Source organism: Bos grunniens, chromosome 3, assembly GCF_055505025.1.
Source record: "Bos grunniens cultivar Pamir isolate PY7600 chromosome 3, Bosgru_T2T1.0, whole genome shotgun sequence".
Classification (NCBI taxonomy): domain Eukaryota; kingdom Metazoa; phylum Chordata; class Mammalia; order Artiodactyla; family Bovidae; genus Bos; species Bos grunniens.
Window position 1 is genome coordinate 14,704,994 of NC_141167.1, and position 23,493 is coordinate 14,728,486.

At 42.5% G+C, this 23,493-nt stretch overlaps 1 protein-coding gene across 32 annotated transcripts in view; it reads left to right on the forward strand.

The window, feature by feature from the left end:
• MACF1 (microtubule actin crosslinking factor 1) overlaps positions 1-23,493 on the forward strand; it is a 340,643-nt gene that overhangs the window by 220,846 nt on the left and 96,304 nt on the right. For 26 of the 32 annotated variants that reach the window (XR_015156209.1, XM_086380225.1, XM_086380415.1 and 23 more), the window contains 15 exons: positions 662-811; positions 2,158-2,373; positions 2,461-2,610; positions 4,397-4,630; positions 6,852-7,001; positions 7,922-8,155; positions 9,514-9,714; positions 11,942-12,460; positions 13,218-13,394; positions 13,649-13,772; positions 14,622-14,830; positions 15,210-15,527; positions 19,697-19,863; positions 21,109-21,265; positions 23,110-23,227. Coding sequence is in view for 31 of the 32 variants with exons in the window: in XM_086380225.1 (XP_086236351.1) it covers positions 662-811; positions 2,158-2,373; positions 2,461-2,610; positions 4,397-4,630; positions 6,852-7,001; positions 7,922-8,155; positions 9,514-9,714; positions 11,942-12,460; positions 13,218-13,394; positions 13,649-13,772; positions 14,622-14,830; positions 15,210-15,527; positions 19,697-19,863; positions 21,109-21,265; positions 23,110-23,227 (3,124 nt within the window). In the remaining variant the exon portion in view is untranslated. The remainder of the gene's footprint in view (positions 1-661; positions 812-2,157; positions 2,374-2,460; positions 2,611-4,396; positions 4,631-6,851; positions 7,002-7,921; positions 8,156-9,513; positions 9,715-11,941; positions 12,461-13,217; positions 13,395-13,648; positions 13,773-14,621; positions 14,831-15,209; positions 15,528-19,696; positions 19,864-21,108; positions 21,266-23,109; positions 23,228-23,493) is intronic. The other 6 variants (XM_086380366.1, XM_086380422.1, XM_086380376.1 and 3 more) reach the window with 1 other exon arrangement.

Here is a 23,493-nt window from a genome sequence, read left to right on the forward strand (position 1 = left end):
ATGCTAAAACTCTTGACTGGATACTGAGCTTTCATGAGGAGCCTGGAAGGCTGCAGTCCATGGGGTCACTGGGAGTCGGACACGACTGAGCGACTTCACTTTTCCTTTTCACTTTCATGCATTGGAGAAGGAAATGGCAACCCACTCCAGTGTTCTTGCCTGGAGAATCCCAGGGACGGGGGAGCCTGGTAGGCTGCCGTCTATGGGGTCACACAGAGTCGGACATGACTGAAGTGACTTAGCAGCATACATCTGCTTAGGACAACTAGAGGATTCTCTAAGATATAACTTAGTTTATAGTCATCTGTTTGTAACATAGTTGTTGGAAAATTAGGTAGTAGCCTGGAATGTCTTTCTGAAATTTGCAAGGGTATCATTAAAGCTAAGTTAAAATACTGAGGCTATGGTACCTGAAGTCAGAGAGGTTTTTGCTAAAATGATGCTTATAGATTGATAATCTTGAGCTTGTGCTCCCTGAGGAAATTAATGAATTGCTTATTTGTCCATTGATTTGCTACAGTTTAGATAAAATAACACAATTTATTTCATTCCATGCAATGTGTAGTAAAAATTTCTATTCTGTTCTATGACCCTGTCTGCTTTAAAGGCAAACTTAAAGAGGAATGTCAGATTTGAGTGAGTTTTCTTTTTGGCTCCACAGAATGTATTTACCCGGCAGCTCTGCCTAGAACATGATGAGAAGTTGGTATCCTATCTGTCTCTTTTACGGGACATTGAAATGAGGACCAAGCAGATTCAACCTCTAGAGCTCAACCTGGCAGAGCTACAGGATCTGCTGTGTCAGGCCAAGGTAGGTTCCCAGAGACTTCCTCCAGGCCCATCAGTTTGGGAAAAGTAGAGAAGACACCACAAGAGAAGCTTCTGAAGCAAGAAGAACGTGTTCAAAAGCACTGCTATTTAATGGACAAAAAGTAGATTGGAAAAACTATAATTAGAGATCTATGAAGAAAAGCAAGGGGTACTAGTCTCACAGAAACCAAAGCATAAGAGACTCAAGGGAGTATTAGAGACAGTGGGCAGTATTAGATACTGGTCAGCAGTATTAGATACAGTAGGGGGACCGAGTACAGTAAAGACTAAAAGTGGGATTCAGTGCCTGAGAGTCACCGGGCACCTTGATAAGAACAGTTACACTCGAGTGGTGGGATATAAACCAGGTTGCAATGACAATAAACAGGATGTTGGAAGGTGGAGACAATTAATGTAGGTCATGCTTTCCAGAAGCTTGGTAGTGCAGGCAAGGAAAGAGAGGTAGGACACTAGCTAGAGGAGATGCATGGGAAGAGGGATGTTTTGAGTGGATTTTTAGGCTGAGGAGAAAGAACCAGTAGAAAAGGAGAACGTGAAGTTAGGGAGGAGAATGAGTGCTGACTGATGGAATGAGGTCCCCGAGACATGGAAAGACATAGAGATAGACAGCCCTGAGTGGGAGGAGGAGCACCTCCTTCACTGCAGCTGGAGGCTGAGAGTTGTCGCAGGGTTGGAGTCATGAGGAGCGCAGAGATTGTAGAGGTTTACCAATTCTCTCAGTGTCCAGAGGGTGGCCTTGGGCAGGATGGCTGAAGGGGAGGGGAGGACGATGCCCAAAGAACTACCAGGCTCTTCTACAGCTTGTTTCTGGCCTCTCTGCTGAGGAGCAGAATATTGAGGACTAGCTGGGTGGAAAAGCTGGCTTGGGGTGTTTTTATGTTCTTTGGTTCTACTCGCTTGAACTTCGGAGTGGAAGAGTTGTCCTTTGGTTGACTTATATATTGCATCACATTATTTAAAGCATAATGACACTAGTAGAGAGGTAGCAAGTTGTAGGGCAAGAAGCATTGCCCTGAGTCAGAAAACCTGATTGCAAGTCTGGGCTCTATTGCTTATCAGCTGGGTGACCTCAGGGAAAAACAAATTCACAGTTTTAAGCCCTGAGGCATCTGTCCTATAAATTCAGGATTATGATGTCTGCTCTGCCTCCTCAAGAATGATTGATTGTGAGAACAACAGAAAAACTAATGAAGATCTATAAAAACATTTTATAAGCCCTAAAGCCTGTGTAAACATGAGGTGACAGAATAATATGTTTACAGCTGATTCTAAGACAGCAAGATTTCTAGTCTCGATTTTGGAGGTAACTCCAGTTTATGCCCTCAGGTGTTAGACAAAGAGCTAAAGGATTTGTCCACGGTGGTGAGCCAGGAATTGGAGTGTGTGGATCAGATTATCATCAGCCAGCCTCAGGAAGTCCCAGCTCAACTGCTGAAGGCGCTAGAAAAAGATGCCAAGAATCTTCAAAAGTCCCTCAGCTCTGTGAGTGACACCTGGGGTTCCAGACTGCTCCACCTCCAGAGTGCCTTGGAAGTACAGAAGGTAGCTTCTTGTTTTTATTTACAAAGGCTCACAGAGTCTGGGCAGGCTTGGAGAGCTTTATCATCTAACTTGCCATTTATTTCTTAGACTAGAGTGTTAAATCAGTATGAACAGCTAGAAGGCAGACTTCAAGATCTGAGAGCCTGGGTTGGCGATACCCATGTTATTCTGAACAGCAAGGAATATGACAGTGAAACAGATGCTGGCAGCCTGAATCACTGCCTCCAACGGTGTGAGGTGAGTGCACCACCAGCTCTCAAGCATGTTTTATTTGCCCTTTTGTGTTGTATTAATTTCATGTCTCTGCTAGGCAGTATCTGTACTTGCCTTTCTTAGAAAGTGTGACTTCCCATTTGAGAAATAAAAGGTCTTTGCAAATTTTTCCTGTAAAGGGCCAGATAGTAAATATTTTAGGTCTTGCAGGTGACCTGTTTCTGTGGCAGTTGTTCATCTGTGCTGTAGAAACATGAAAGCAGCCATACACAGCATATAAACAAATGGTTGTAGACATGTTGCAGTAAAACTTTATTTACAAAACCAGATGACAGGCAGGTCTGGCTTGGGGAGTGTAGATGACCAACCCCTCATCTTGAGAGGTGGTTTTCTTCTTGTTAAACTCCAAGTTAATTGATTCTTTTTTGTAAGTCAGTGAGAGAAAAAGTTAAAGATTCTGAGATGTATTTGAGCTGAGGATTCTCCTGCCCCCAACACTGTTGTTTCTTTTGAATTACATTTAAGATAATATCAGATAATGCTCACGCTGGTTTATCCACCCTCTGCTATAGCTATTCCTTTCAAATTCTTTCTGAAGTCAGAGCAGAAGTAGAGATGTTCCCTCCTATTCCAGCCTCTTCCTTTTCCCCAGTCTTAGGAGGTACAGACCTAAATGTTGTCTGTGGTCAGGTTTCCCTTGTATGCATCCTTGCCCCTCTTTATCTTGCAAGAGTTGACGTGCCTTCTTCTTTTGCACCCTTTAATCTAAATACACCGGTGGAGGAATGAGTAGCAGACTTTGTTCACTGACAAGAGTTTTGAAAGAAGCAAGGGTGAGAAAAATTCCTATGACATAGTATGAAATATAAGAACACAGAGCACCCCCTATATTGGTGTCCTTGCCTGGTTATGAATTACATGAATTCCATTATGGGAAGAGAGCCAGTCTAAGCCTCATTTTCCTAGTGAGTTTCCCGAATCCATGTGTTCACAGACAAGGAAGTGTAGTCATATGATAAATATGCAAGTAGTTCTGCAAGCCCGCTTTGCAGGGTTGCTGACTGCTCCCAATTTCAAAGTGATAGACGCACAGATATCTTACTTGTTTTTATGGTTTTTTAATTGCACCCAGTATAACGTGGGTAGTGATTACTAAAAGTTTGTGGGAATATTGCATGCTTTTTAATTGTCTAAAAGCAGATAAATTCTAGTGTTTAGGCAGTTTTTTACTGCTTTATCTGACTGTAATCCTTTACAGTTTTAAAATGTTTAATATGTTTTAAATGTATAATATGTATAACTATTTAAAAGTCAAACTTTAGTGAGCCACTAAGAAATTGAATATTTTCTCATTTCTGGTTTACCAGTATCTCAGGGCTAGACAAACACAAATAGTTATTTGCACCTAATAAAATACAATTAGATCTATCTCAGACCAAAAATTCATGCTATACTTTCCAAAGTATAGCATTTTTTCACAGATACTTGGGATTAGCAGTGCTATAATTCTGTTAATATAAATAATGGAAAGTGTAGTGCATTTAGAAATCAGTGGTTGATTTAATTTATTGTTCCTTTAATTATAGTTAAAGGAAACCTAGCTATAATATGTGAGGACTCTGGAGAGGCCAGAAGTGAGAGAGACTTCCATTGTGGGTTGGCCCTAGAAATAATCAGTGTTGCTTTTAAAAATACAGGAAATTAACCTCTGTTTGATTATGTTGATTCTTTGATTAGAACCACCAGTTTCTGCTTCTGTAGAGAATTGGAAGTTTCTTTCCTCTTTTCTTCCTTTCCTCATCTCCCTTAGGACTTGAAACAGCCCATGGCTGAGAGGAAATCCCAACTGGATGCACTTGCCTTTGATATTCAGTTCTTGATCTCCGAGCACGCCCAGGACTTGTCTCCTCAGCAGAACCGGCAGATGCTGAGGCTTCTGAATGAACTGCAGAGGTCCTTCCAGGACCTTGTAGAAGAGACTACAGCTCAGGGGAATGCCTTGCGGGACCGTCTTCAACAGATGGAGCAGGCTGCCCAGGTCAAGGTCAGACTGAACCAGCGGCTGGGCTCAGTTGGTCCCTGGGATGTCCTCTGTCTTTGGGTTTTCTGGCCAGACTCCATCTGTCATGGTTCCAGGAGCCTGCGTTTACCAATTTTGATTGGTCCAGGCCAGTTTGGTTCTGGTCCTGGAGACAGCTGTTGTGACTGTCTTTCTTGCTGTGTTTTTGGTTTTATGTATGCATGTGAGAGAATATGTGTGTTTACGTGTGTGTGCATGTGCAAGGTCTTTTCTTCTTAGTTAGACTTTACTGTAACTGTGTCTCATTGCCTCTGACTTTCAAATGAGAATTTTATCCCCAGCCTGTATTTCCCCTACTCTCCTTCAGTATTCTTTTGAGGGCTGTTAGGAGCAGTTAGATACTCTGAGCTCTTGAGAAGAACAGTCCTGAAGTTAGTTTTATACTGGGGCTTTTCAGATGATAACAGTAAGGTTCCTTGACCACCTTCAGACAGCTGACAAAAAGATTTTTATCAGAATCATATGAATTCTTTAGCACCTTTGAAAATTATTATTTTCTGGCACCTTTCTTCACACTATTGTGTCTAGTGCTTATTCAGCTGTGGAAAACTGTGTGTAGAAGCACTGTTGATAAACTGCAGGAAGCCAGGATAATCATCTCCCCACCTTCTATCACAAGCCTCTTCTTGTAGAACTCAGCATAATTGCATGGTAACATCATAACCTTAGAATACCAAGAATGATGCTTATGCCATTCTTCTGGATGAATAATAAATTGAAATTCACCAGGATAGTATTAGAATTGTTATCACCAGTAAAACTGTCTCAGTGTCTCTTTTATTAAATACTGTGCATAGTAGAATTGAGCTTTTGAGTCAGGCTTAAAGGGTATTTAGTGAAGTCTGTATGTCCCTTGTTACTGCTTAGTTGTTTCAACTGTATTAAAATTGAAGTAAGATAGTAATGAAATATGATAGGTTACCTCTACATCTGGAAATTTGCAGTGTCCTCACTTGGATTTTATACAGCTTGGTGTAGCTTATGGATAATTAATGTAATAGCAAAGGTCTGGGCCACCTTAAGATACAGCCCACATCCAGAGTAGGCCCCTGAGCTGCAGAAGATGGTCCAGTTGCATGTGAACATTCTCTTTAAGCGTGTAATTAATTCCACGACATTTATTAACCTTGTTATTGTCAGAAATGCTCTCCTTTTCTCTATATTTGCCCTGAATGCATGTGTTTGTCTACGTGTTAACTTGTTTGCTTTGCTTTTTTCAGATTCAGTCTGCACCCATCCTAACCCATGAAGATCCTGTTTTACAGCTGAAGAGCTCTTAGGAGTTCTCTTCCAGAGCCTTTCTATTTGTCCTAAAGCGGGGGAGAGAGGGCCAATTTGGGCACCTGTTTGTAAGTGCAGGTGACTCCAAATGCCATCAGAAGGTAGAAACTGGTGGAAAATGGTCTTAGAAGGATGATCAGGAGAACACATCATGCTCAATTGCTCAGTCAGGTGCTTTGGTGTCATGTGACTGAGAGGTCTGGAAAAGGATCAGGCACAGAAGCAAATCCCTGCTCCCCTCGGGCCGGCTTTTCTCTTGGCTATTGGTGTAGACCCCTGAAGAACAGAGCCCATTGCTATTCTTGGCCACTTCCCTTCTTCTCAAAATAGCCAAGCCCCTCACGCCTGGCAAGTAATCATTCCATTTAATGGGTGTCTGCATTCGTGAGACATTTGATTTATATAAAGTCAGATTAATTATTAAGAAGCTCAATTAGCTTATAAATTATCCAGTTTCTTGATTTTTCCTCCTAGTCCAGTCCTTCTAATTTTCCATATTATGACTTCATATGTAGTGTATCATCCAGTTCCTGTAGAAGTGATCAGAACCTATCATTTATTATCATATGCAGTATCATCTATGGATTTTAAGCATCTAACCTCTTTCTTCTCCATTTGCATGGATAATAAGCAGTCTGGCAAAGGAACTTCCAAACCAAAACCTCAGAGCATTCTCACCTGAAATCACTCCTAACTGTAATTCAGGCCATAGATCTAGACCAATAGACTGTCCAAATGAGGGGAACTTTCTGAATATGATTTCTGTGCCTTTTCCTGCTCTAGTCTCCCACCAACTTTTCCATCCTTGTGATATAACCTTCCTGTTTTACATTTCAGGGAGTTATCTTATATTTATAAAATGAGAATCATTAATTATCTCTTGGCCCCTTTGCATTTTAATTAGACCCTGCAGAAACAACAAAATACCTGTCACCAGAAACTGGAGGATCTTTGCAGCTGGGTGGGACAGGCAGAAAGAGCATTGGCTGGCCATCAGGGTAGAGCCACCCAGCAGGATCTCTCTGCTTTGCAGAAGAACCAAAGTGACCTGAAGGTCAGTAAGAGTTAACTCACTTTTTTCATTCCTTCAGCAGGTAGTTAGAAAGGCTTGCTATGTGCCAGGCCTAGTGCCAGCAACATAATGGTTAAATATCCCTGCTCTCATGAAGCTTATAGTGTCGTGGAAGAGACAGACTTTACACAGATAATCACAAAAATGAGCATATAATGTATTCACTATTATATCTATAAAGGAAACATTACATAAGAACATATAACAGACGCAATCTTGACTTACATTTCAGAAGATTCCTTTAAAGAAGTGTCACTTAAACTGAGAATCGAAGGATACATAGGGGTTGATGCATGAAGGGGTGGGAGGAGGAAGAAGACGCGCCAGGCAGACGCCTGCACATCCGTCTAAGGTGGAATTGCAATCAAGCACAGTACTTAAGAATTGGAAAAAAGCTAGTTTGACTGTACTGCACAGAACAAAAGGAAGATTAGTGAACGATAAGCCTGAGGAGGAGGCAGGACCCAGATCACGCTGGGTCTTGTAGGCTACATGAGGGTTCAGCAGTGATAACCAAGAGACTTACAAAGGACCAGCCAGGTCTCAACACTGTTAGAGTCCCATTGTCAGCTCTGCTTTACAGAAGAATGATCTCTTTAAGGATAAGTCATTGCAAAACAAAAATCGTATTTGTGGGCATTTTCCTTTTATATCTTCACTAAATATCTTCTTAGAAATTTAAATTTTTCTTAAAAAATTAAATATTTTTAGAAGCTTCTTAATTAAAAAGCATTGAAAATTTTATTATCTGCATTGGTTTAGGCATAAACCTGAGCAAATTATAGTCAGGGACATATGTCCATTGCAGATAATGTCATTCTAGTCATTCCATCTTCATGCTGTTGAGAGGTCTTAGAAGTGCTAAAGTTGAAGCCTCTGCTATCCTGTTTTTGTGTGTTAAGGATTTACAGGATGACATTCAGAATCACGCTACCTCATTTGCCAGTGTTGTCAAAGACACTGAAGGGTTCCTGGAAGAGAACCAGACTAAATTGAGTCCCGATGAGCTGACAGCTCTCCAGCAGAAACTTCATCAGGCTAAGGAGCAGTATGAAGCTCTCCAGGAAAGGACAAAGCTGGCCCAGAAGGAGCTGGAGGAAGTGGTAACCTCAGCCTTACAGCAGGAGACTGAAAAGGTAACCAGACTGCTATGATGCTTGGTATTTTTCAAAAAACATTTGGTACCTACACAAATAAAAGCTGATGGCCTTCAAGAGAGCATAGGATTGAGGAAAAGGGCTCATTCAGGAGCTGATTTATGAGTTGATATTTATTTTTATAAGAAACATTCTGAAGGACTTTAAGTCAGGAATAGTTGATTAAAAGTTCATATTCCAAATCACCGTCACCATCATCATCATCTTTGGGGAAAAAGCACAGGGCATATTTTTAACATGAATCTAGACTAGTGATCCGGAGAAGGCAATGGCACCCCACTGCAGTACTCTTGCCTGGAAAACCCCATGGACGGAGGAGCCTGGTAGGCTGCAGTCCATGGGGTCGCTAAGTTGGACACGACTGAGCAACTTCACTTTCCCTTTTCACTTTCATGCATTGGAGAAGGAAATGGCAACCCACTCCAGTGTTCTTGCCTGGAGAATCCCAGGGACGGGGGAGCCTGGTGGGCTGCAGTCCATGGGGTCGCACAGAGTCGGACACGACTGAAGCGACTTAGCAGCAGCAGCAGCAGCCTGGTGATCCAAGGGTGCTAATGAAGACACCTGGGCAGTCTTAATGGGCTTCAAGTTCTCCTCAAGCTGCCATTACCGTTTCAGTGGGAAATCATGGCACTGGGATAAACTAAACAGAAGGTGAAATCTCATGGTCTTCTGCACCCCACTGGCAAACTGAATTAGAGTTCTTTGTCTGGCTGTGAACTTGTACACTAATGAGGGCGGTAGAGAATGTGGAAAAGAGAAGTGCGTTACCTGAAGATGAATTCTGAAATACATGTACATATCACTTAGCATAACCTGTTTTATTAATAAAATACTGAAGATTCAGAAAATAGAATTTGAGAGGCAAGTTTCAGAATTCAGTGCTCTGCTTGGCAGAGGAAAAGGATGGGAATGGTCTGTGATTTCTTTAAGGACAAGCTGCCAGGTAATTGAGTGTAATTGTGCTATTTTTTTATCCTACCAAGCTAGTGTATAACTTCTGCATACCTAGCAAGGATTCTGTAAAACCTGGAGGGTTGCCAGGACAAAATCACCACTTAATAGAGCCTTTTCAAATCCTGGGATTCGAATCCTTTGTTAAAAGTGATGAGATATAGATCAAATTTAGGGATCATTTTAAGTGATTATTTTTCAACAGAGTTAGAAAGAAGATGCTTGTTTTTCTTTGTGGGTGCAAAGACTGTTTATACCCAGCCTTAAAGTTTCTCTCTCTCTCTTTTTTTTTGACCTAAACATCTTTCCCTTTACTTAACCTTTGGTCATATGGTAGCTGAGTATTTAAGGCCTTCTCACTAGACTCCCCCTGTGGCTTTCAGAGTAAAGCAGCAAAGGAACTGGCAGAGAACAGGAGGAAGATCGATGCTCTCTTGGACTGGGTGACCTCAGTGGGATCATCGGAAGGACAGATGGAGCAGCTCTCAGGCAACCTGGAGAAAGGAGCCTTGGATACCACTGATGGTCACGCTGGGCTGAATGAAGCCCCAGAGAAGCTGGACAAGCAGTGTGAGAAGTTGAAGGTGAGCACGTTAGCTTGTTCTCACAATGCTGGGTGAATCTGTCCTGCCCTAAGTCCAGTGAGAACTTCTCAGTTCATATCTCTGATTTCTCAGCAGCCTTAACACCCTTGACCACTCCCCTGGAAATAGTTCCCCCCTTGTTTCCATAGCACTGTCTTCCCTGATAATTCTCCCTTTCCTCTGGCCAGCTTCTGAAACACACTGATGCACTTCCAAGTTGTAGCCTAGGTCTCATCTTAATCATTTAGAATATACTTTCCTTAGGTAATCTCATCCACCCATGACACTTCACTTCCTGTTACTAGTGATCTCCATGTATTTATTTGTCTTGAGCCTGAATGCCTGTCTTGAGTATATAAATCCTTCTCTCTGCAGCTTGGAACCACAAGCACCTCAACCTGAGAAATGGACCTCCTGTTTTCTAAAGTACCTCTCCCCCAAATGTTCTTCCTAAATTCCCACTGACTTGCCCGACTAAAATATCACCCTAGATTCCTTCCCCTCCCTCCCTCTCCCATTTTGAATCAGTCATCAAATCCCGTGCTTCTTGTATCTCTCAAAGACATCACACTTTTTATCTCTATCGAGGTATTATTACAGTTCAGACTACTATCAGCTTTCCCTTGTGTTATAGTAGCTTCTATTGGTTTCCTTGCCTCTTGACTTTTACCCTCAAGTCCATTCCCACACTACTAAGTGAGCTTTCTTTTTTTTTTTTTTAGTGAGCTTTCTTAAATGCTATCTTTCTGCTTAACTCTTTTAATGGTTCCCTGATCCTCTCAAGAAATCATTTCTTACTTTTCTCTACCCATTTATTCCTTTAGCAATTATCGAGAACCCACTGTATGACAGGCATTGGAGATAAACCAGTAAACCAACCAGATCCATCACCTCCAAGATATTAACTGGCATATGCAGGCATATTATAGTGCATGATGAAAAGACTATTATATATTTAGGGAACTTAGAAAACACATGGGTCCCATGTGTTAGTAGTGACACCTTTATAGCAAATAAAATTGGCTTAGCTGGAATGCTTCTGTTGAACAGCCTGTGTGGGCCATTGCCTTACTTTGTATTCATAGAATTTCTGCCTCTTGCAACCTATTTCCTGCGCTTGGCAGATCCGCTGCAGTGTGTACCCTAAAGCCGTGGCAGTCTTAGCACAGAGCAGAAATGGTGCTGCTGTCACAGGGGCTCCCTGATCCTGCCTGCTGGCAGCTCCATCCTAGCTGGGAAGGGAGCCACCTTACCTTGGGTGGATGAGCGTGGGGACATCTTGTGGTACACAGACAAGCTGTAGTGCTGCCCCTCCTTCTCTTTCAGCCAGATACATTTGTCACCCCAGCTTCCCTGAGATGGCATCAGAAGCTGAAGCCATCAGGTTGCCACTGTCCTTCTCTAGGGAGATGCATTCAAGGTACAGATAGTCAAGAACACTTCCTAAGCACCCACTGTCTTCTGTTAGCCTCGGCAAGAACATTTTAGGAACAAAACAAAGCAGCCACAACTGTCCTCAAAGAACCTATGTTCCCTTTCTTAAATAGAAGGGTCCACGTGCCCATACGTAAACAGAGCACACTCAAGTGCAGACTCCCTGTACCGTCTGTACCACGCAGAAGGGCAGTTTATGCTTACTAATACGCAAATTGCTTATCTGAGAAACTAGTTTCCCAAGATATTTTCTAGTAGGAACACTCTTCAAGGATATGTGAGTGACATGTTTCACAGCTTAGCATTTGCAGATGACCTGTTCTATGCTGTCACATGTATGACTTGTGAAGACTGTTCACTCCTTCCATCAGTGTGGGTAGTTTTGTTGGCCACTTGTACCGTCTCTTTGACCTGGGGTAGTTTAGGGAAGAGACTCCAGTTCTAGTCACAGTTTGTCCCATGATTATCTACATGGCTTCTGTTAAGACATACAACACCTTTTTGGCACTCACTCATCCCCTCTTTGATACGGGAATTATATGGTCCACCTGCACTACAGATGGTGGCGCAAGTCAGATGAGATAACACACGATAGCTGTCAGATCCTAGGGAAATCCGTTCACCTGGGATTAGCATATGGCATAATACCTAGCAATTCAGAGAGAGTGGTGATATCTGAGCAGCTGGAAAAGTGGCCTATTGAGATCTCTCCCTACTTCCGGCTGTAGACATAACCAAGTCACTGTGGTATCCCTACTGATAGTCCTCTGTTTGGGGGGATTTTTTTTGCCAGGCTCGTCACCAAGAATTGCTGTCTCAGCAGCAGAATTTCATCCTGGCTACGCAGTCAGCCCAGGCCTTCCTGGACCAGCACGGCCACAGCCTCACACCCGAGGAGCAACAGCTGCTGCAGGAGAAGCTCGGAGAGCTGAAGGAGCAGTATGCGACTTCCCTGGCCCAGTCGGAGGCAGAACTGAAGCAGGTGCAAATGCTGCGGGACGAGCTGCAGAAGTTTCTGCAGGACCATCGGGAGTTTGAGAACTGGCTGGAGCGATCTGAGAAAGAGCTGGAGAGCATGCATCAGGGAGGCAGCAGCCCCGAGGCCCTTCCCGCCCTGCTGAAGCGGCAGGGGAGCTTCTCGGAGGATGTCATTTCCCACAAAGGAGACCTGCGGTTTGTGACGATCTCAGGACAGAAGGTCTTGGACACAGGAAACAGCCTCGATGATGGCAGGGAAGCGTCAGCAACCGGAACCTTAGTGAAGGCCAAGCTGAAAGACGCGACAGAAAGATATAGCACTCTCCATGCAGAGGTATGGGCGAGGCATCTGGCGGCCCCCTGGTGCAGCAGTCCTGGCAGCCCTCACACAGCCGTGGGTGGTTTCTGCAGCTTACAGTAAGAACCTCAGGACACAGTGAGCAAGTGGACTTGCAGAACATCTTTATGAGCCTCTGGGGAAAAAAAAACGTGGAAGCCCAGGGGCTTATGCTCGACCTGAGCTAGGGGTATGTCTTACTCCAGTGGTGAAGGTGGGAGTGATCGCCTCCCTGTATTTTGACCAGCAGGCGTTGACTCCCAAGAGACAGAGCACAGGGAAACTTAAACCAAATATATAGTCTTCATTCCTGGACACAACATTTAGGGTAAAGCTTCATCTTCCGCCCTATCAAAGAACTTCCTTTAGCTCCTAAGATACAGAATCCACTTAGTTCTTTTTACCTGTCTTATGTTTTTGCCAACATCTTCAATGCTCCCAAAGGGAAAATGTTTTGTACCTTTGAGCCCCACCTTTGCCTGCAGCTTGATGTGTATTTCATCAGTAGCCTGTCATACAACTCACTGTGTCTTCCCCGGTATATAGTAAAGTTGGGGTGGATAGTATGGGTCAAACAATCAGGACCCACTTGTAGAAAATGGTTGCTCCCATCTACCTGGGAGGCTCACCTGTCCTTACCTGCAGTCACAGTCAGGTCCCTGGAGCACAGGCAGGCCTCTTTGGACTTGCCTGGGAGGCTGCTGCCCCTGGCCTGACCTGCTTTGGTCTGCTTTCCCTTCTTTCCCTGGCACAGTGTACACGCCTGGGCACTCACCTGAACATGCTGCTAGGCCAGTATCAGCAGTTTCAGAGCAGCGCTGACAGCCTGCAGGCCTGGATGAAAGCTTGCGAGGCCAGTGTGAAGAAGCTCCTCTCAGACACGGTTGCCTCTGACCCGGGGGTCCTGCAACAGCAGTTTGCAACCACAAAGGTGAGCCAGGGCACGGGCTCTTGTTCCCCACAGCTCAGAGCACCCCCAAAGCAAAGCAAGTGCTTGCAGAGGTGAAAGGCAGGGGTCGGGATGCCTTGGACAATATCTGATTCCTGAACACTATATTCTGACATCTGTGGCTGTGGATAAACAGAATTATTCTACATAGCTGCCCAGTAGCTCTTGATCCTAGAAACCAGCTTTGATTACTTCACTCTAATGGTTTTCTTTTGTCCTTTTTCATGGACAAGCAGCAGTTGCAGGAGGAATTGGCTGAGCACCAAGTACCTGTAGAAAAACTCCAAAAAGTAGCTCATGACCTCATGGAAATTGAAGGGGAGCCAGCCCCCGACCGCAAGCATGTTCAAGAAACTACAGGTATGAAATGGCCAGAGCGCTCCCCTACCACCAAGGGTTCCCCTCTGTTCTGTGGTATCTCACACCGTTGTGTACAAGCATCTGTGCTGCTGGTGAGGAGCTGCGGATCCAAGCACAAAGAGCTAACCCTCTAATGAACTTGAATCTCACACCATAGGAGGCCTTCGTGGCCCGGCTTCACCCCTTTTTCCGCAGACACTCGCCTTCCTACCACACCCGACTTCCTTTCCCAAATGAGCCAGTCATTTCCTCGTTGCTTTCCTCCTGAAGTTTGTCCTGTTTCTCAGCTGCTAACATTTATCACGGAGAAGGCGATGGCACCCCACTCCAGTACTCTTGCCTGGAAAATCCCGTGGACGGGTGCTTACTGTGCATGATGAAATCTTGCTCCTGCTTCTAGATGTAACCAGAAAGTTTCTTCCTTGGTAAACTCCTGTCACCACCCCGACCCCCACCCCCAAGAAGTAAAAGATAAATAACTTTTCCTTCTGGCTTCTCTAGTACAGTACTCCTAGTACCAATATAGCACTTGTGATTTTATTTTTATGGTTAATTGATATGCCTTCCACTACCTACACTCTCTTTTAGAGTTTTAAGGTTTGTGGAAGGCAGGGACTTTATCATAATAATCTTTAGTCCTCAGCACTGAGCACAATTTTTGGCACTTAGTAGGTGCTAAATATACAATGCTTATTGAGTTTGGTTCAAATAGTGATGTATTTCAGCTTATTCTGTTTGCCTTGATGTCCATTGTTATAATAACTAACATGTACAATTTAAATACATTTTTTAAAAAGTGCAACAGAAAAGTTGTCTTCACTTTTTCTTGTCATGGCCTTGATTTTCCAGATTCCATACTCAGCCATTTCCAACACCTCTCCAGCAGCCTGGCGGAGCGCTCTGCTCTGCTGCAGAAGGCAATTGCCCAGTCTCAGAGTGTCCAGGAAAGCCTGGACAGCTTGTTGCAGTCCATCAGAGAAGTGGAAAATAACCTGGAAGAGGAGCAGGTGGTGTCGCTGTCATCAGGAGTCGTCCAGGAGGCCCTGGCCACTAACATGGTGAGACTCGTGCCCCAGGAGTCAGCAGAGAGGGTATATTTGCCACCTACCATAGTGGCATCGTTTTGGAAAAGTATCAGGAAAAGAATGTATTTCCATGAGTATTCTAATAGACTTAGAGATGATGGCTAATCAATGCAAAGGTATGTCCGCTCAATTTCCAAACCATTGGTAAACTTGAGGGAGAGTGGTAATAGCAAAGTCATCGGTGGCCTGGGGTGGAGAAGAAAGGGTATCAATGATGTTCTGAAGGTTCAGTTGCAGTCCTTCAAGCCTCTTTGAGGAGGTGAGCATGTGGTTACTAGAAGTTTATTAGTCTGTGGCTCAGATGTCCCAGAATAAGTGAGCCAGGAGCTGACAGATATGCTCTTGATGACAGAAATTGAAGCAGGACATTGCTCGGCAGAAGAGCAGCTTGGAGGCCACCCGTGATATGGTGACCCAATTCATGGAGACAGCAGACAGCACCACGGCCGCTGTGCTGCAGGGCAAACTGGCTGAGGTGAGCCAGCGCTTCGAACAGCTCTGTCTACAGCAGCAAGAAAAGGAGAGCTCCCTAAAGAAGCTTCTGCCCCAGGCAGAGATGTTTGAACATCTCTCTGAGAAGCTGCAGCAATTCATGGAAAACAAAAGTCGGCTGCTGGCCTCTGGGAATCAGCCAGATCAGGATATTGCACATTTCTTCCAACAGATTCAGGTGAGACTTTATCTGCCAGATTGGTGGAATAAAGGGGAAGGAAGGGCAAGGAAAAACAAATGTTTACTAAGCACATGTTAGTCAGTATACTGGAAACTTGACCTGTACTGTCTAAAAGAATTCTCACAGCTATCCTGTAAACTTCATATTGTTTGTTCAGTTTTAAAAAACACAGCCTAGCTTTAGTTTTCACTCATAGCATGTGTTCAGCCCAGATCAGCAGGGATACTTAGCTCACCATAATCAGTCTTTCAAGTTGATGGAAACTTCATCCTGACATATGTTTTCATGATTACTACTGCAAGGGGAAGATCAGATCAGATCAGTCGCTCAGTCGTGTCCGACTCTTTGCGACCCCATGAATCGCAGCACGCCAGGCCTCCCTGTCCATCACCATCTCCCGGAGTTCACTGAGACTCACGTCCATCGAGTCGGTGATGCCATCCAGCCATCTCATCCTCTGTCATCCCCTTCTCCTCCTGCCCCCAATCCCTCCCAGCATCAGAGTCTTTTCCAATGAGTCAACTCTTCGAATGAGGTGGCCAAAGTACTGGAGTTTCAGAGCACATACCATATCCATTTACATTTTATTAGTCAAAGCAAGTTTCACACGATCATACCTGACTTTCAAAGTGGGTAGAGAAGTGTAATCCTACCATACAGCTAGTAGGCAGAGCTGAAAATACTACCTTCCACAGATACAGATGTGTATCTAGGAGTAGAATTGCTGGATCACAGTATATGCCTGCACTTAATTTGATCAAGTAGTGGCTAACTTGAGCTCCAGAATGGCTGCAGCTGCCCACCTACCACCTGTACTACCTTAGCGTTGCCATATGTCCGCATCACTACCTTGGGTTTATCCAGCTATGTAACCTTTTCCATACTGTACTGTGAGCTCATTGTTTTGTTTGGTTTGCTCTCCTCACTTTTTGCTTTTTGTTTTGAAAATTTTTCAATTTCTAGAAAAGTAAAAGGAATAGTACAATAAACACTTGCATACTTTTCATCTCGATCTACCAATTGCTGTTTTCTTTCTCTTTATAAATGTATAAAAGAGTGTCACTATGGGGTCCCATACTCATTATCATTATTGTTCTTTTTTATATTCAAGCAATTTCCCATTTTTGGTCAATGAGAGCCCCTTTAGGCTGTCTCCTGGTATCTTTCTGACATGTCCCCACCAGTATATTAGTACTGTCTTACTTTCTGGCACAGTGTGTATGGTCACCTTGTAATTTCCCTGTCCCATACCTGAAATCACCTATTTCTCCAAGGAAGCCTGTTTTTACTGGAGAATTATATTTAGACATCAAAATCCAGATACTGCATGAGCCACCAGGATGCCAATGCTTCTAGGTCCTTTCAGTGGGTAGGATTAGGAAATCTTTCTCTCTCTCTCTCTTTTTCTGTGATCTATTTTTATTTTATTTTTAATTTTTTAATTGAAATATAGTTGATTTACAACGTTGTGCCAGTCTCGGCTACACAGCAGAGAGACTTGGTTATAGACGTTCTCTTTTTAATATCTATTACGGCTTATCACAGGATATGGAATCTAGTTCCCTGCGCTGTACAGTGGGGCCTTGTTGCCTGTCCATTCTACATGTGATAGTTCGCATCTGCTAATCCCAGGCTCCCAGGCCTTCCCTCCCCCACCCCACGTCCCCTTGGCAGCCACAAGTCTGTGCTCTGTGTCTGTGAGTCTTTTCTGTTTTGTAGGTAAGTTCATTTGTGCCGTACTTTCTCACAGTTGTCTTTTGTCTTTCCTTAGGATGTTTTTTGCTCATGTAAAATTTTTTGTTAAATTTTTACACAGTAGATTTTATCCGTTTTTTTTAATTGAAATAATATAGTTGACATACAGTATTATGTTAGTTTCAAGTGTTCAACATAGTGGCTCAACATTTCAATACAGTATGAAATGATTACCATGATAGGGCTAGTAAACATCTGTCCCCACTCAGAGTTATTGCAGTGTCATCGACCATATTCCTTATGCTATATGTTATATCCCTGTGATTTAAATTTATTTTATTACTAGAAGTTTACGCCTCTTAATTCTCTTCACCTGTTTCTGCCATTCTCCCACCCTTCTTCCCTCTAACAACCACCTGTTTGTATTTATGAATCTGTTTTCATTTTTGTTTGTTCCCTTGTTTTGTTTTTGAGATTTCACATATAAATGAGATCAACAGTATTTGTCTTTCTCCCTCCGCTTTATTTCCTTTAGCATCATACACTCTAGATATATCCATGTTGTCACAAATGGCAAGATTTCATGCTTTGTGGCTGAGTAACATTCCTCTGAGTGTGTTTGTGTGTGTGTATCACATCTTCTTTATCCGTGTATATTCTGGGCTTTCTGTAGTGTTCCGTTGATGTATATGTCTTTGTGTGTGTGTGTGCCAGTACCATAGTGTTTTGATGACTTTGTAGTATAGTTGTAGTAACTTTATAGGATAGTTTGAGACTAGAGGTATCACTCTTTCATTGAAGATGTATTTTTAGTCATAGTTTGGAAGCCTTTTGCCATATTCAGGTTATGATGAACTGTACCTCCATGGTTTCTTTTTTTCTCCTCTCTTTTTAAAATTCTAATACTTTAACAATTCAAGTTTATTCTGAAGTATATATGAAGTATGAATTCAAGTTTATGTTTTCCCAAATTTCTATCTAGTTGTTACCCATGTCATTTATTTGAAAAATCTGTATTTACCCCAGTAATTTGAGAATCTGTCTTTATCATATACAAAATGTCATATGTATTCAAGTCTGTTTCTTGATTTTGTATTCTATTTCACTGGTCTTTCTGTTAACATTCTAGAGGATTTATGGTATGTTTTACTATCTGGTAAGGCTGATCTCCCCCATGTTTTTCTTTTTTAGGATTTTTCATAGCTATAATTGTACGTTTATTTTTCCATGTGAACACTTGGATCAACTTTATCAGTCTTAGAGGAAAATGTTGGTCACATTTTATTCGGGTCACATTACTTCACTTATTCACAGCATGTGTGTGCATACGTACACACATACACATACACACGTCTTTATGGACATTTTTCCATTTTTACAGGTCGGCTTTCATGTCATTCAGACATGTTTTAAAGTTTTATTTGTAAAGGTTCTGTACATTTCTTATTAGTTGATTCCTAAAATTGTACCTTTTATGCTGCTATTGTGTTATTCTTGATTTTAGTATGTTGAGTTTATATTCTTCTCCCTTCTTGGATTACTTCACTTTTCACTCTGGTTATATTGTTGATTCTCTGAGATTTTACAAATATACTTTCATGTAATCTGCAAATATAGTTTTATCTCTTCTTTTCAAATGATTATGCCACAAAATGTGTTTTCTTACCCAATTGCATTGGCCAATATCTTCAATACAGTGTTAAATAACAGTAAAGAGTTTATTTACCTGTTTTAAAGAATAGACAGACTATGAAAGCTTAGAGAAGTTTAATAGCTTAAGATCATAGACTAGTAAGCGACACAGCCATGATTGAATTTCACATCTTTTCTACACCAGAAACTTATATTCTTTTTATTCTGTCATGCTGCCTCTGGATTCTTCAAAGATTTGTTTAAAGGAGACGAGGCTTCTCTCTGATTTCCAGCCGCTCTCAAGTGGATTGGAGAAATCCTACATATTTTATGTTTTGATCTAGCAGTCAACACAGTGAAATGCTCAATTCTTGTTCCCTCTTTTTCTTTTCTTCAATGTTTTTATTTTTGACTGTCCTAGGGCTTCACTGCTGCATGTGGGCTTTCTCTAGTGGCAGCAAGTGAGGGCTACTCTCTAGTTGCGGTGCATGGGTTTCTCACTGTGCCGTCTTCTCTTGTTGAGAGCATGGGCCCTAGGGTGCACGGGCTCAGTAGTTGCAATTGTCAAGGGCTCTAGAGCACAGGCTCAGTAGTTGTGGCACATGGGCTTAGTTGCCCTTGGGCATGTGGAATCTTCCCAAATCAGGGATCAAACCCATGCCTCCTGCATTGGCAAGTGATTCCCAGCCACTGGACCACCAGGGAAGTCCTTGTTCCCTCTTTTTCTACAGATTAGAGAGAATGTATCCCAGCTTTAATCTAGATACCTTTCATTCTTTTAGAGTCTTAAGTATTTATAAAGATCAGAGGACTGAATACAGTTCCTGTTTGCTTGACAGGAGCTCAATTTGGAAATGGAAGACCAACAGGAGAATCTGGATACTCTTGAGCACCTAGTCACTGACCTGAGCTCCTGTGGCTTTGCTCTGGACCTGTCCCAGCACCAACACAGGGTGCAGAACCTCAAAAAGGACTTCTCAGAGCTACAGAAGACAATTAAAGAAAGGTGAGTTTTCATATATGTGTCAGTGTCATGGAGCTAATTTGTTCTTGCTGTTGAATGAAATGACTTCTCCTTTACCAGCAAAGATAGCATCAAAATTCTGATACTGAGCTGTAAAGGATTGGAAAATGCCTCTTTGAGACAAAGCTACTCAGTCTACGTAATACTTAGTGGTCTTTCTGTTAGTAAATAGTGAATTCGTTCTCAGTAATGGGGCTCACTTCCCCCTCTGTACGAGGGAAAGCCCAAGTCACATGGACCAAACAGAACAAATCTGAGACAGCAAGAAGGATTGTGGTAGGATTAGAAATAACGAGAAAAAATGGAAGAGCGTTCACAGACGTAACTAGAGGTTATTTGGCACTCACATTGCTGGTTTTGACCACATTTCAGTTGCTATGATGGAGGAGTTTCTGGATTCTTCTTTGAAGGCAAACATGGGAATGTGTGACAGAGATGGCTGATTTCAGGTTATTGGCTCACTATTGAAAAGCTCTAATTCCCTCAGAAAGCCTCATGTGGGTTTAAAAGTTTGATAAGACTTTTCTTGGTTTAGCTATAAATATCTCGATTTGACTAGAGGAAAGCAGTTGCTCAAATCACCACTGTGAGCAGCAGGTTATTTAGTGCAGGCGAAGGGGATAGGACACAGGCCAAGCAGGTTTTGTCTTTCTTTCCCTCTGCGGAGGGCCTTTAGCTGTATGAAGAACCAGGATCTCTGGTCTGAAGTCTAACAGATGTGACCATTTCCAAAACTTAATTTCAAAATTGAATTCTTTCTCCTTGATTTATTTGACTCATGGGTGTGCTTAGCCCAACTTCTCTGAGCCTTTGTTTTGGCAACTTCCTTGCTAAAGGAATTAGCATGTGAATTGGGCCTTAAAAGAGTCAAAGACCTAAAAAGTAGCAGAGCTGGACTTGAGATCCAAAGCCTGCATTCTTTCCATTGTATCACAGTACCTAAATAGCAGGCTGCCTTTAGTTTTTCTCACTTTCACTTTAGCCTCGAGTAAGATTGAAGACTCCTTTCCCCAGAAATGTCCAAACAAGGGCAACGGATTCCTCAGTTTGATGCTCTCCTACATAATATGTGGTTGTTTAGCCAGAGCTGCCATGGAAAAGATTATGAGATGGGAAGGCCCTGTTAGGAAATTGATGCCTAGAGTCCTAGAATGAACCTAGTTTTAGTTCAAGTTGACTTCTTTACAAAGCTTCGTCTGGCAAGTAACAAAATGTCTCCCTTGACAGAGAGGAAGATGCGTCATCTTGCCAGGAGCAATTAGATGAATTCCGGAAGCTGGTTAGGATTTTCCAGAAATGGCTGAAGGAAACTGAAGGGAATATTCCACCTGCAGAGACTTTCATGAGTACTAAAGAGCTGGAAAAGCAGATTGAACACCTGAAGGTAGGTGAACAAAAGGATCTCCAGGAGTCGGGCTAGGCAGCAGTTTGGAAGCTTACATGTACTCATTTCAATCTGTGGTGGGGGAGTGGTGTGAGAAACCGAAGTTATCCATCTGTATCAGAACAGCAGTGCCTGCATGCTCTTCATGTGAGTTCCGCCTACCCCTGTCCAAGCACTGAGTACCAAAACATTCCTATTAAAAAAAAAAAAATCTGGGAATGATATCTATAAAGTTTCAGCTCTTTAGGGGGATGACTGTCATGCTGTGGTAAGTCATAGGAAAGATGGTCATCAGAGTCCAGTCTTGAGAAGCTTACACTCTCATCGTGTGTTTGAGAATTAGACAGTTATATGGGAGCAAGTGACCAGACATGTCATCACAAAATTGAGAGAATTTCTCCATAACTAATTAAGGGAAAGTTAGAGTCAGTTGGTGGGAAGATACCGACAAGGGTAATATCCACCTTTCTCCCATCTGCTGCAAAATCTCTTCTCTGCTATCTTGATTCATTGTCATCAGCTCTATTTGCACCTCTGATATGTTTCTTATTTGTATTGAAACCAGCCTCCACCTAACTCTCATGCATTTGTCCTTATTTTCTTAGTAAAACAGGATTTATCCTGAATAGATGAAAGAGAAGAGTTTGATTGTTTTCACAGAGAGGGTGCTAGGAGCATTTGCTGTGGAGAGTTCCCTAGGACAGAGGTTCCCTGATTTCTTGGTTCATGGTGCCCTTTATGTTTCAAGACGTTTTTCATGGCACCTCAAGGCCAGAAAAAACAAAACCTAAAAAACCTCACTTGCTAAGTGGTCAGAACCAAACAGCTTAACAGTAGTTGTTCACATGGTGTCCAACAGATGTCACTGTTTTTCCCTCAGAAATTTAAAATATCCTATGAGTCAGTGCACAGTTTGAGAACTGTGGCTCTTTGGAATCAAGAGTGACTAATTAAAGAACTGACAAGGTTAAGTTTGAAGTTCGGCGCATGAGCTTGCCAGATGTTCATGGCTCTGTGTCTTTCTCTGCTGCTGCTCTGCAGCTTTAAGTCAAAAGCAAACTATGTAGGAATTCCGTGCGGAGGAAGGGGTTGAAGCCTAGGATCGTGTCCTTTCTGGGAAAGGAGTAAAATTCTACTTCTATAGCAGGCAGTTCACAGCTTAGAGACTACATTACCAGACACTTTTGTCTTAGAGCAGATGTCATTGTTTCGTAATGGCTTTCTGTGATGGTTAGAGCTCTGACTTCAAACCCAATATAAAGTTCCCCTGAAAATGCAAAGTGTAGTCTATGATTCTGGGTATTTCTCTACATCTCAGTATCTAGCACCTCATCTTACCTTCCAACAGCATTTCCTTTCTGTTCTTTACATGCATAGCGTTCCCTTTGTCCACCTGGCAAACTCTTTATCTTAATGCCAAGCTTTCCTCCTTTCAGGCAGTTAGATGTGTCTCTTTTTGTGTGCTTAGAGTCTAGTGGCTCTCCATATTTCTGTAACATCACTTATCGCATTATAATTGATAATCTGAGCTGTTGGTTTAGGAACTGTGTCATAATCCTATTTTGTATCCCCAGCATTTGGCATGATGCCTGGTGTATAATAAATGCTCAAAAACAAAATTCATTTTGCTTGATAAATGAATGAATGAATGAATGAGAAGGTCTTGAGTCTTCCAGGATATCATTCTCCTTGGCTGGCTAAATCAAGTTCTTGAAATGACTGAAAAAGTGAAAATGGTTACTTAATGCTTATCAAAACTTTGGGGAGTTTATGTAGAACAGGTGTCCATAATTATGAGGAAAAGCCTCCAAATATTACATTCTGCTATTTTGTTCTTTAAACAGGATCTCCTAGATGACTGGACAAGTAAGGGGACTTTGGTAGAGGAAATCAATTGTAAAGGTACTTCTTTAGAAAATCTCATCATGGAGATCACAGCACCTGATTCTCAAGCCAAGACCGGTGAGTGCAGGCTCTTGAAAAAGTATTGAATAAACATCATTCTTTCCTTTGGCCTTTGATGATGACCCCTTGTTTAATGAAAGTTAGAATCAAGGTTGGATATGAGAACAAAGGAGGCTTCACAAAGGAGGCAGTCTTCCCCTCAACCTGATCTGTTTTCCCTTTGCTTTGTAACATTGCTCCATTCTACAGAATCTCTTCCCATGATGGGAGAAAGTAAAGGGACTAGTTGGCCCACATAGAACTGACAAATGAACATGGAAGGA